The sequence below is a fragment of the Pteropus vampyrus genome, unplaced genomic scaffold, assembly GCF_000151845.1.
Source record: "Pteropus vampyrus isolate Shadow unplaced genomic scaffold, Pvam_2.0 Scaffold36, whole genome shotgun sequence".
NCBI lineage: Eukaryota > Metazoa > Chordata > Mammalia > Chiroptera > Pteropodidae > Pteropus > Pteropus vampyrus.
In genome coordinates, this window is record NW_011888817.1 from 6,609,071 (window position 1) to 6,622,085 (window position 13,015).

General features: G+C 38.7%; 1 protein-coding gene and 1 long non-coding RNA gene across 9 annotated transcripts in view; one reads left to right on the forward strand and one right to left on the reverse strand.

The window, feature by feature from the left end:
• Positions 1–9,531, forward strand: part of PHACTR4 (phosphatase and actin regulator 4) — a 77,150-nt gene extending 67,619 nt beyond the window's left edge. For all 8 annotated transcript variants that reach the window (XM_023529217.1, XM_023529211.1, XM_023529213.1 and 5 more), the window contains 5 exons: positions 1,484–1,539; positions 2,912–2,973; positions 4,287–4,424; positions 5,019–5,095; positions 7,385–9,531. In XM_023529217.1, the coding sequence (XP_023384985.1) occupies positions 1,484–1,539; positions 2,912–2,973; positions 4,287–4,424; positions 5,019–5,095; positions 7,385–7,400 (349 nt within the window). In that variant the 3' untranslated portion in view covers positions 7,401–9,531. The remainder of the gene's footprint in view (positions 1–1,483; positions 1,540–2,911; positions 2,974–4,286; positions 4,425–5,018; positions 5,096–7,384) is intronic.
• A 2,307-nt stretch (positions 9,532–11,838) lies between these two features.
• On the reverse strand, positions 11,839–13,009 carry LOC105290691. The gene is made up of 2 exons (XR_002779737.1): positions 12,733–13,009; positions 11,839–12,674 (listed from the first exon to the last, which is right to left on the reverse strand). It is a non-coding gene; the product is annotated as an uncharacterized LOC105290691 (long non-coding RNA).
• Between the last annotated feature and the right edge of the window lie 6 nt (positions 13,010–13,015).

Below are 13,015 nucleotides of genomic sequence, written 5' to 3' on the forward strand. Positions count from 1 at the left end.
CTCATTTATGGTGATATAAAGCAGATCAATGTTTGCCTGAGAGGAGGGAAGTTGAGATTACGAAAGAAGATGAGATTTTGTGGTGGGTAGAATTGTGTCCCCCCCGCACAAAGTCCTAACCTCCGGTACCTATGAATGTGATTTTATTTGGAAGGAGGGTCTATGTAGATACAGTCAAGCTAAAATGAGGTCATATGGGATTAGGGTAGGCTCTAATCCAATGACCGATGTCCTCATAAGAAGAGAGAAATTTGGACACACAGACACACAGGGGAAAAGCTATGCCACTATGGAGGCAGAGATTGGAATAAAGTACCTACAAGCCAAAGAACGCTAAGGATTGCTGGCAATCACCAGCTCGGAGGGAAGCATGGAACACATTCTCCTTGATTTTGGACTTCTGGTTTCCAGAACTCTGAGAGATAAATTTCTGTTCTTATAAGCCACCCAGTTGGTGGTAATTTATTACGGCAGCCATAGGAAACCAATACTAGGTGATGAATGAGTTCATTATCTGGATTATGGTGATGGTTTCATAGGTGTATACATATGTCAGAACATCAATCGTGCAGTTTATTGTATGTCACTTATACCTTCACAAAGCTGGGGTTTTTTTTGTTTGTTTGTTTTTAATGAACATTTAAAAAGGAAAGTCTTATTCAGGGGGACAAAAAACTGAAATACATAAAGTTTTATATCGTATATAAAATGGGGCTGGAAGTTCTTTCTGGAAACCACTAAAGAGTTATTAGCATGTAGTCCAAATATTGCCTGAGACGTATAAATTAAAGGTAAGAAATGAATAACTTTCTAATTCCAGACATGACACATTGTGGTAACATCTCACATCTGTGGATGAGATGAGAAACTTTATCAAATATTTGACAGAAAGGACCGAATTTAAAATAATAGTTATAGAATACCATTCCAAAAGAGACCACCTTAATTTCTAGTGGTTCCTAAACCACGAGTTTAAAAATCAAGAAAGGGACATCAGAGTCACATGGGAAGCATTGTAATATATACATATATATATAAAATCTCAGTCTTCATCCTTGTTTCCTGAATCAGAGTTTCTGTTAATAATGCCTTGAGCATCTGTGTTTTTAACAGATTTGCTGAAGGAGCAAATCTGTTTGGGAGCCATCAGTCCAGTCCAAACCTTCTTTTTACAGTGAGTATATTCAGGGTCTGACTGAGAGCCTTTTTGTGGTGATAGGTCTTGTTGATGTCAGAGACAGAACTAGAATTTTGAGCTCCTGTTTACATGTACAATTCCTTTTTATGTTATAACATCTGTATAAACACTTTCAGCATGAAAATTGTTTCATAAACAATGAATCAGATAAGCAAATGAAATATCAAAGCAGTATTTATGATTTCTTGCTACTGTAGCGGGTAATATAAACTAAGACTAAAATAAATTTTTATAAACAAGATTGGGAGGTTAACATAGACAATACTCTTATTTATCTCCTTTTAGACGATTGAGTCAAAGACCAACACCAGAAGAACTAGAACAACGAAATATACTACAACGTGAGTCCAGCTATGGAAATAAAGTTGTATAGATTTCCTTTGTATATTTCTGACTTTAATATACATAACAGAGAAGCATTTTCTACAAGGCTAAGGAGGGAGTGTACTAGCCAAGGAAGGACTAGTCATATCTTTTTTTCTCTGAAGAGAGTTCCCTGAAACTTCCTTTACAAGATATCATTATGGTATTGTTTAGTGTACTGAGATACTACAGAACAGTTTGTTTTAATGTTCTCACAGTATCCTGAGACTACCGTGGGCATTTGGGAGGATTACACAGTGTGTGGTATATGCTGCCCAACTTTTCTCTGTCTTTAGGAAAGTAAAATCATAGCTGTTCATTTGGAGGGGATCTTCTTGTTGCTAGTGGAATCTGAGGATAGGGCTCAAGGCGATTCCCAGATGCAGTGGTCTTCCTGCCTTTTTTATCTTCAGACTTTCATATCTCTTTAAGTCACAAAATAGAACCATGTATTTAATTTTCTTTCTGTGTACATAATTAACTTCCTGAAATAACATTCTAATCTAGTACAAGTTTGTTTTTCCAGGTTATAGGGTGAAATTTGGCCCTAAATCCTCCACACCGAAGAGGATTAGGCTTTATAGTGTTACTTTTGGGCATGCTCAGTTTGACTAATCCATCCCCTGTTCTCTCTTCACTATTTGGATATATGCAATTTAGTAAATTTTAAATTGTGGAAGCCTTTATAGACATGTCACACAAAACTTAGTGTGATCTCTATTCTAAGTGGTTCCTCTTCAACAAAGAATCTGCACTTTTTCTTAAAGGTCACATAGTAAATATTTTCAGCTCCACAGGCCAAAAGCAACAGGAAGCTATTATGTAGGTACTTATCAAGCCATCAAAAATGTAACCGTTTAACTATGGCCATGCCACCCTGAACCAAAGCCCGATCCTGTCTCATCTCAGAAGCTAAGCATGGTCAGGCCTGTTTAGTACTTGGATGGGAGACCACCTAGGAAGACCAGGCTCTGTAAGCGTAAAAAATTAAAAAATAAGGGATTGTAAGCTGACAAGGTCCTTGCAATCTGTGAGGTCAGCCAAAGGTTGCCTAACTTAAAAAAAAAAAAATGTAAGCATTTAAAAATGTAAAGACCATCCTTAGCTCATGGGCAGTAAAAATACAGGCAACTGGCCGGATTTGGTACCATAGTTCGCTACCCTTGCTCTTTAGTATTTTGACTACACTAGTTGACAAGAAAATTGTCTTGGTTAGCTATCTCAAAGTTTGTATTTTATTCTGACTTGAAGCCTATAAGAAACACGGGCAGTGTAATTAGTGAAAATCTTGTTTGATATGCAAATTGCGATTTTGAAGTAATTTTCCTTGTTTCTGACTGTCAACTTTAGCTAAAAATGAAGCTGATCGTCAGGCAGAAAAACGAGAGATTAAACGTCGGCTCACTAGAAAGGTATGTTGCCCAAATGTTAGGTTTCAGTCTATCTACTGAGTGCATGCATGCCTTATATTCGAATAACCTATTTAATTGGAAAGAAATGATTTGACTTGAATTCCCATAGATTGCTGTGAAAATACAATACATTATTCAAATATAGAAAACAACATAGCATTCAGGAGCTTTTTTCCCCCATTTTTACTATTTAAAGAAAGCCTGGCACAAGAAGATGCTCGATAAATGTTTGCATAAAATTTTACCTTTTATTTGGTAGATCTAGGATTTTGATGTAAACTCTAAAACCTGTTGAAGTTTAGAGATGGTAACAGGAGGAGTGTGTAGCATTCAATTCTGTGAGGCAGACTGGTTATTTTCTAATCAGGGAAAAAAACTGAACTGACCCTTAGTAATACCTGAAAAGTATGAAAAACCAACTAGGATTTTTTTCTTTGGTCTCACATTAGTTAGGGTGGAATCTTTTCTGTACCAGACCTGTGTTAGCTTTTAAGCTCCGGGTTTGATACCTTTTTCCTTTCCTTCCCATGATAATAGTTTGTAATCACCTCCTGTAACTTCTGATTTGTCTGAGTTCTCTAGATATTTCTTAAAATTTATATGAATCCCCAGGAAAGTGAGGGATCTAGACATTTTCTCCCTATTTCTCCCACTTCTTCCCTTCCCTAGGAACAGAGGAATTATCCCAGATAGACTGCGAGTAGCTAGAGGTCACAACTAGACTTGATGCCTTCAGATTGAACAGGTTACCTGATTGTGTGATCTTAAGTCATAATTTATTACAGAATCTGCTATCCTGGGTATTGTGCACTCTTAATATTACCCACTAGGTATTGCTTTCATTTTAAATGTATTTAATTTGAAATGCATAAATACATACGTGAGTTTATAGCCCTAATCCTTTTGCTACCCAAAATGTGGCCCATGGACCAGCAGCATTGGCATTATATGGGAGTTTGTAAGAGATGCAGACTATCAGGCCCCACCCAGACCTGCTTAATCAGAATCCACATTTAACCAGATCCCCAATTGATTTTTATGCATAATAAAGCTTGAGAAGCACTGGTTATACTGGTTATACTGGTTTATAGCAGGAGTTCTCAGTCTGAGCTGTGCATTCAGGAGCTTAAAAACAAAAAGAAAGTTTCAATACCCAGAATCTCTGGGGATGGACCCAGGCATCAGTAGTGTTTAAAGGCCAAAAGCAAAAGAAATGTACAGAGAAGGTTGAAGCACTGGGTTAGAGGCAATCTGAATGCATGATCGATACCTGATTCCTGGCATAGTCAACTAAGAGACTCCATTTCTTTTAGCTCAGTCAAAGGCCAACTGTGGCCGAACTACTTGCCAGGAAGATTCTGAGGTTCAATGAATATGTGGAAGTAACAGATGCTCAAGATTATGACCGGCGAGCTGACAAACCTTGGACCAAACTAACACCTGCTGACAAGGTGTGTTTGTCTGTCTGTCTGCCTTTCTCTCTTTCTCTTTAAAGGATGCAAGACACTAACTAGAACAGGAACCATAAACAGAATTTCTACTTTTGATATAATGTTAAATTTGTAATCAAGAAACAAAATGCCAAGACATACACGCTAAAACTTTATACTAATGATTCCACCACCACCACCAAAAGTGAAGGAGAAAAGAAAATCCCAGCTACTCACAGAGTACAAAAATCTGGAAGAAAATAAAACACATTTTTAACAGTAGTTATGTTGGATGGAGGGAGTTTAGGGGCATATTTTAGTAGTTACTCACATTTCACTTTTTAAACAGGAAAAGCACTTTCACATGTTCTGGAAACAGTGAAAGCTACAATATCTTATCTAAGCTTTTCAAATGTTTTGATTGACCTGGAAATTGTAGGTTTATTATACAGTGAATAATGTCACCCAGTGTATTCCTGGCTTCTTCTCTCAGAGTTGCTTGCCATGGGTTATAGTGACTCACAGAGTTAAACACAATAGAGAATAGATGGCAAATCACACTGCTGTGCTCTAGCAGACAGAAGATGCTGAAACATTTTTGTTTTTATTCCACAGGCTGCCATAAGAAAAGAGTTAAATGAATTTAAAAGCTCAGAGATGGAAGTTCATGAAGAGAGCAAACATTTTACACGGTAAGAGCCAAAAGACTCAAATACTGTGTACTAAGTAGAGTTCCACCAAAAAACAAACATATATACCCCAGAGTTGTTCAGACAGAAGGGGCTCTAATGACATCATTAAAAGGACTCTCAGTGTTGACTATAAAACTACATTAAGAGAAAGGGATGAGAACTAGAGAGTCAATAGTAAATGCCTACTATACAGAATGTGGCATTATATGTGTATTATTTAATCCTTAAATCTTCAGAGTGTGTTAATATCCCCATTTTATTGATGAATAAACAGGCTCAGAAGGGTTAGATAACTTGCTTGACTTGCTAGTAAGTTGTAGAACCAGGATTTAGAAAAAGAATGAATGACTAAAAAGCCAGTGAGAGCTCTCTTCCCTGTACCTCACTGTCCTGAGTTAGGCGTGAGGATGTTACTGCTGAGTGAAACAAGATCTCGCCCTTTCTGGTTTCAGTTCTTTCTAACTCAGTTGATCTTGCATATTTTGTGTATAAATTCAATTTAATTTGCTGTCCTCATGAAACAAGCCAAGAAGTCTTTTGATTTTGAATTACTGTTGTGATTGAGGACCCACCCAGCACCTAAAGAATCAGCTAGCCAAAAATGGAGTCACTGAAAGTGTTACATGACTCTTAGAACATTTATAAAAAGAGGCTAATAAAGAAGATATAAGAACAATTCCAATTTGCTGTAAAAAGAAGGAACAGGCAAAGTTGAAAAATAAAACATCGTTAAACCTTTTTCCATGACAATACAGGCAAATTGTTATTTTAATTAAAGATTTTTTTTTTTTTTTTTTGTATTGAACTCTTGCAGTAGAGAAGGCACATTCTTTGAACAGCAATAACATTATTCAGGGTACTAAAATATGAACTCAAATAACAAACCATACATACTTGCCAGCAAGAAGATTGTAATCTAATCTGGGAAAAGACCTGTGTCCTACTAAATACAGTACAGCCAATAATGCCTCAGTCATTCTCAGTCCTGAGTCTGCCAGGTTTTGTATCCCAATGTCACCATTTCCTAGCTATGTTAGTATTGGCTAATTTTTTTTTTGTTGTTGTTATTAGTAATCATAGAAAGTACTATAGTGAGCAACAGTTAAGGAAAGAGTGATGGAGAAGGTGACATTTAGGTTGGATCTTAAAATATATAAAAGAATTTATTTGGACAAGAAGGAAGGAACATTGTAAGCAGAAGGACCAGCTTTAGCAAGGCCATGGGAGGTAGGAAAGTGCATGTTTCTGAGTAACAGAAAATGTAGCTGGAGCAGAAGACGTATGGGAACTTAGTGTGGTGAAGCTGAAATCAGCAAGTTGGGTTCTGGTCACACTTTGAAGGGCTTTGACTGTTAGGCTAGGATATTGGAACCATTGGAAGTCTTTGTATTTCACAACAAGCTCTGGTGAAACGGTAGAAGGTGATGTGGAAGGATGGAGAGACTAGCAGCAAGGAAACCAGTTAGGAAGTTAACTAAAATAGCCATGGAGAGCGAACTGGTAGCTTAAACTGGGGAAGTGATAATGCGAATGCAAGAGATAGATTTGAAGTACATTTCATTCATAGAATCAACAAGATTTGGCAGTCTATTGATTCCAGAGATGAATCAAAGGAAGTAATCAAAATGATGCTTAGATTTCTAACTTGTGATTTTTAAGGCCTGTGACATTGCCAAGGAGCTCAGGTGAACAGTTTAGGACATTTTTTCAGGAAAATATTGATTGAGCACCTACTACATGATAGATACAGTGCTAGGTGCTTGGGATATAGCAGGGAACAAGATAAAGTCTCTGTCCTTAACAAGCTTTTATTCCTAAAGAGAAAAGCAGACAATAAACAAACTGGAAAATAAATAAGATATGTTGAGTTTGAGCCTGTGACATATTGACATGGAGATTTCTAGAAGACAGTTGAATACGCAGTCTGGAGTACAAGAAGAAAGCAAGCTCTAAAGATAGCAAATTTATGAGAAAAGATCGTGGTTCGTAAGGGAAAACCTTTCATATTTAATGAGTGAACTGAGGAAAATGGACCAGAAAGCATACTGAGGAGAAGCAGTTGAAAGAAGGAAAACTAGGGAAAAGATAGTGTCACAGAACCCAGGAAAAGAGAGTTTCAAGGAGGGAGGAAGAGGGTCGGGAGAGTTAGGAGTATCAGATGCTACAGAAATGTCAGGTAGAATTAGAGCGGAGGACAGGCAACTTGCAAAAATTAGAGCATAATATTACTATTAATAACAGCCATCTACAATATCTGGTAACTCAGCTCTTTTTGATCATCTGTTTTAGCTACCATCGTCCATGATGCTGAAGTTTGAGAGAGGAATTAAACAACTCCCCAAAACAGCTGCTTTGCTGCCTCAGTCTCCTGAATGACTTGGCAGGAACTTCAGCACTTTCCAGCACAGCCAGAATTGAGTCCTCTGGGATATACTTCTGGGGTGAACAGCACTTCTATGAATGTAGCATTTCACTGGAATGGATTCTTATGTGCCGCCTTGAGCAAAACTGAACACTTTGTCAGTGCTTTCGAACCTTTTAATATAGCAGCGTACTTGAGGGGGACTTCCTTCACCAGCCACCAACGTTCCAGGCCACTTGCAGGTTCTAAGTCTCACTGACTGCACCACACCCTCACCCCAAGACGACTGCCTGCGCTGAGGCAGTGTATGCACCATTAGCCTTACCCACTCTGTCCTGGTTGTGAGACCCACTTGTGACTAAATTCCGGCCATCAAATCCAGTTGGTGATGGGGAAAACCTTCTCGGGGGCCCCCACCTCCGGGGAGAGCCTTCATAACACACTGGCATGTCAGTTGAAAGCATTGCACTGTACCTCTTGTAACCCAGCAATATAGTCCTCTTCAGGCGGTCCAGCCTGGGAGAAGCTCAGGATCTGACATGTCTTTATTGACACAGTTGTCCTCATTTTTATTTTTAAAAATATCTTGAAGATGTGATGGAAACTTATGTTTTTTCTATTAAACAATCTGAGTTGTAACCAGAATCTAAGTTGGAAAAATGCAAAATCATGTATCTTTTCTATATACAAAAAAAAAAAAAAAAAGCCTTTATGTTAAAGCCATCTTGGCAAAAAACCGACTTTGTGGCTTAAATTTGAAGGGCTATTTGTTGTACTTTTGTTGTACATTCTGACCAATAGATGTATTCTCCATAAAGCAGAGTTGTAGCAACTCTGTGGGAACACTCGTGTGCTGTCGGCCTCTACACTTCCAGCCAGAATCAAAGCAAGGTCCTAGGGCTGTGGGGCGCTAAATAGGAAAAGGTCTTTGGAGAATTAGGAGGAGGACGATCATGCCCCACTGCCCCTCCCCTCCTCAGTACTGTTTGCCCTCTCCCACTGCCCCCTCTGGCAGTTGCCACCTCATTCATCCCTCCTCTTCCAAGCTGTAGCCAGTGTAGCTGGTGCCCATGCACTGGCTCAGCCCCCACCCCTTTTTGTATTTGTAATATATATTAATGTAATTTCCTAAAACAGAAGATTCAGTTACTTTCTTTGAATTTTTGTTGAAACCAGACAGCCTCACTATTGCCCTCTACTTCCTATCCACACTAAGTGGAAGAAAAAATGGTTTCTATTTAACCGATGAATGTGGCTTTTTCCCTTTAATGTGCAGGAAATTGTGGCTGTTTTATAGATTTCTTTTGACATCCCTGTTGTTCTGTATGTATTTTTCAGATTTTTCTTTCTCCTTTCATGTCCATGTAAGATTTGCTGAAGAATCAGAATATCAGGTCAAAACAAAAAAAGCTAAAGTGACCTTAATGTGTAGTGTCTTCTCTCTGTATGGGCAATAAGGAGGTATTTGAATTTCTCAGTTACTGTCAAATGCTTTATGGCTCTGGAGATATACCGGCTCCATATCTTGAAACTCATTTGGTATGACTGAGGAAAGATGTGACAACTCTACAGAGTTGTTAGTGGTCTGTTTGTAAGGTGGCCACACATCAACTGCTAACTTCTAACCTTTCTATCTTGGTTTGGAGGTTACTTGGCTTATACCAGCATACTCTGGCCTAAGATGACATTTTCAAACCCTTCTTTCACTGCCTTTCTTTCCCTTAATGTGCCAAGCTTAAAACAAGATTTGATTTCCTGAGCTACTTTGCTTTCTATGTGCCACTAAGGAATCTAGTTCATCTTTCATCTCATTCATTGTTCTTTTGAAACAAGAAACTTTGGGGTCAAGTCTTTCTGGTGTTTTTTATATATATATATATATATATATGTATAATGGATTTTGTGTTCCCTTTCTGTGTAACAATTCACAATCATAATGTAAAGAATAAAAGCCTGATGTATTGTACTTCAAGATGCTTCCCTGATGTACAGAATCTCCTTGTAAAATAAATAATTGCATTGTATATCAGTCTTATCGATATTAATTATTAAAGTATTTTAGAATTAAACTATACTCTTCTGGTGTGAAGTGTTTCTTTTATATTCTACCTTATTCCAAAAGATGTAAGCCAGCTTAAAATGATACCTAAGATACTGCTAGACACCCTCAATGAGAAGTAGACGAGGTGGGAAAAATAATAGTAAGAACATTATATGTAGCCAGAGATGAAGGGCAGTCATGTTTGTGTCTGTGCACTTATACGGAAAAAGATGAGGCTGCAGAGAGGAAAGCCGACTATGGACCCTACAGTATGTACCAGGTACTGCACAAGGTCCTTTATCCTTTTTATTCCACCCCTAGCCTGGGAGGTAAGTGGAAATATACTCATTTTACCAGTGAAGAACCTGAGAGGTGAAGTTGCTTCCCCAAGGTCTAAGCAAATTATGTAATCACTCTGCATGTATTCAAGGACCAGCAATTGCATCCCAATCAATTGTCCCTACATGGATTTCTCTGTGTGGACCTCAGGCTGACATCATAATAAGGCAGTTTGTACCTCATGTACTCTCTGGCTAGTAGCTCAGTTTCAATCCAGGAGGCCTCACCAGTGACTCTCTACTTGTCATTTCAGAGTGGCCTTGATAGTGTACCACCCTTCACCAAAGGTTAAAAGAAACCATGAGTCAGAACTGCTAATGTCATTGGGTTCTACCTGCTCCCAGATTTTCCTTCTAGCCCTCCAAAGTGCCCTCAAATTGCCCTGAGTTTAAGCATTGTCTCTAGAACGGTGTTTTGAAGGTGCACATTGCCCAGTGCTTGCTGAAACAATAAATGAATTTGCGTTCTTAATGGACTTAGATTACTGTACCCCAGGAGAGGGAAGGCTAATGGTTGTAGAGTGACAGGTTTGGAAAGCCACTATCAGGGCAAGTCCAGTAGATATTAAACGGGAGGAGGGGAGGGGATAGGAAATGTAAAAGAGGAGAATGTACAACAAAGAAAAGCCAAGCCCTGAAACCCAAATAGCCATCTGTTTCAATTCCAGCTCTAAGAGGCCTGAAGGGAAAAGCAGGACCACCAGCAAGCTGGACCACTTACTCCACCTGTCTCTGCAGATACCATTAATTTCTTCCCTCAAGAATTCTTGCCTCCAAGAATTTTTGAAGGAACAAATACCTTCGATCTCCCTCCATCTGGTTCTAAGGAGGCACACACAGTTTATTTATTCAATCGTTTATTTGTTTAATGTTTATCTTTTCCTACACTTCCACCAAAAAAACCTTCCCTTGACCCTATTTTCTCTTCAACCTATCTCCTGCATTTCCTACACCCTCTTCACATTTTAATGTTAAATTTATTTACACTCCAAGCAATTGAACTAAATGATAAGTAGAGGAAAAAGAAGTGATGGAAATGTAAACTGAACAAGCTTCTTGACTTAGGTCATGGCCTCTGGTCTGTACACAGTTTTCCATTTCTAAAGCCATGTTCACTTACTCATTAAAATCTAAACTAAATCCAAAATTAAATGGCTTTCCCTGAGGACACCAGCAACTTCTGTTAAAAGCCTGTTTCCAGCTCTTTATGTTTTTGATCACTATGCAGTATTGGATGCTTTGGACCACATCCTAGACCTCAAAACTTCCTTGGCTTCTCAGACACCAATGTCTCCCGTCTCCTCCAATCATGCTTTCTCTGTCTTGCTGGCTTCTTTCCTTACCTCCAATTAAATGAGTTTCCATGTCCTCTCATCACTCTTCTTGCTTTCTCAAGATGAATTCAGGCATCATTCTTATTCTGATAACTTCTACATCTTTATCTACAACCCAGGTTTCTTGCTAGAGTCCAACCCTATACCCATTTGTCCTTTGAAAACATACATATACACCCAGACGTTCCCGAGGTAACTTATATGTACCTCCAATGTCTACCCTCATGGCCTGCTTTCTCAATTATCAGAGTTAAACTAGATCATCATATGTTCAGCCTCCCAAGCCTGAAACTTTGGTATTATCTGCAAGTTCCAGTGAGACAATAAATTCTCATAGGTCCAGTGAGACAATAAATTCTGTGCATTCTTTATCTCAGAAGTGTCTTAATTCCTAAATATTAGATTCCTAAAATTCCTAAATCTTGCCTTGTTTACTATCCAAATTTAAAGACTGGAGGACTTTATAATCTCCAGTCTTTCCTTCAGTGTTGCCACTAAAATTACCTTTCTAAAACACCAAGATCGTCACAGTAATTCTTTACTTCAAAACTTATTGGTCCCTAGTTACCTGCAAGATAAAATTTTAACTCAGCCTGGATTACACAATATTTTGTAATTTAGCTCTTGCCTACTTTCCAATCTCATGAAAAATCCAGGCACTTCTCCTTTTAATGTTCTTTTTTTTTTTTTTTTCCAATACACGGTTTTTATTGCACCTTTAAAATATCACAAATAAGTCTGAGGAATCATCCAACATCTTTGTGTCTCTGTAGCTGGACAACTTAGATCTTCAGCCTGCTGAACTATTTCTTTTTCAGAAACATAGATACCATCCAAAAAAATTGCTGATATCTTTGTTTTTATCATTTGTGGCCTGTTGAATCAAAGCAGCTGAATTTGATATAAGTTCAATGTCGTCTTCTTAAGGATGAACTCATCTTTCTAGGCTTGAGATATTGAACAAGCAACACCTGGCCCTCATCCAAACTAGACCACCATTCTCCTGAATAACGAACGACGCTGATGGGGAAAGATTACACAGACCTCATCTTGTAACAGAAGCCCAGTGTAATGCCCTGATCATGTTCTTTCGCGACTACAAATAGTGCGAACAGTAGCCTGTTTCTTTTTATTTCCCCACCATGTGTCAACCTGGACCCTCTTCTTTTTCTTTCCAAGGAGACTGAGTTCTACATTGATGTGACTGAATTCCCTCCACAAGGTGCGTGTCGGATATCAGCCGACCAAGTCAAACCAGGTCCCTGAATGGGGGAGCGGGGACTGAGAATGAAGAGAAGACAGACAGGGTGCAGGAGGCAGAACAGATCTCACAACTGTCTCTCCGAGTTTATTTCTTAGGCTCCTTTTTATACATATTCTGTTCCTTTGTATATCCCAAGATAACATACATAGTTAAAGTAACATCTTGAAGATCAAGGTACAATCGAACTCCCTTCAAAACTCCCGAACTCCCTTCAAAACTCCCTTCGAACTCCCTTCAAAACTCCCTTCGAACTCCCTTCAAAACTCCCTTCGAACTCCCTTCAAAACTCCCTTCGTACCTCCTGTTTCTAATCTTAATCTTCTTCCTCCTGCAATTCCTCAGAACCAGCCTTTTCTCTTTTATATGCAAGCAGGCATCCGGAGATAATCCATGCACTCCTTTGAATTTTGGGAGCTTTAGCTCCCTACAATTCCCCGTTTTTTACTTTATAGTAGACTGTGCCTGTCTTAGGTGGCTTCCTGCGAAACATGGAGCTTACCCGTCATTGGAACATGTATTCCATCATACATGCCCTGTCTTAGGTTGTCCAGTTTCCAAGAAGTCCTTACCCGTCTTTGACT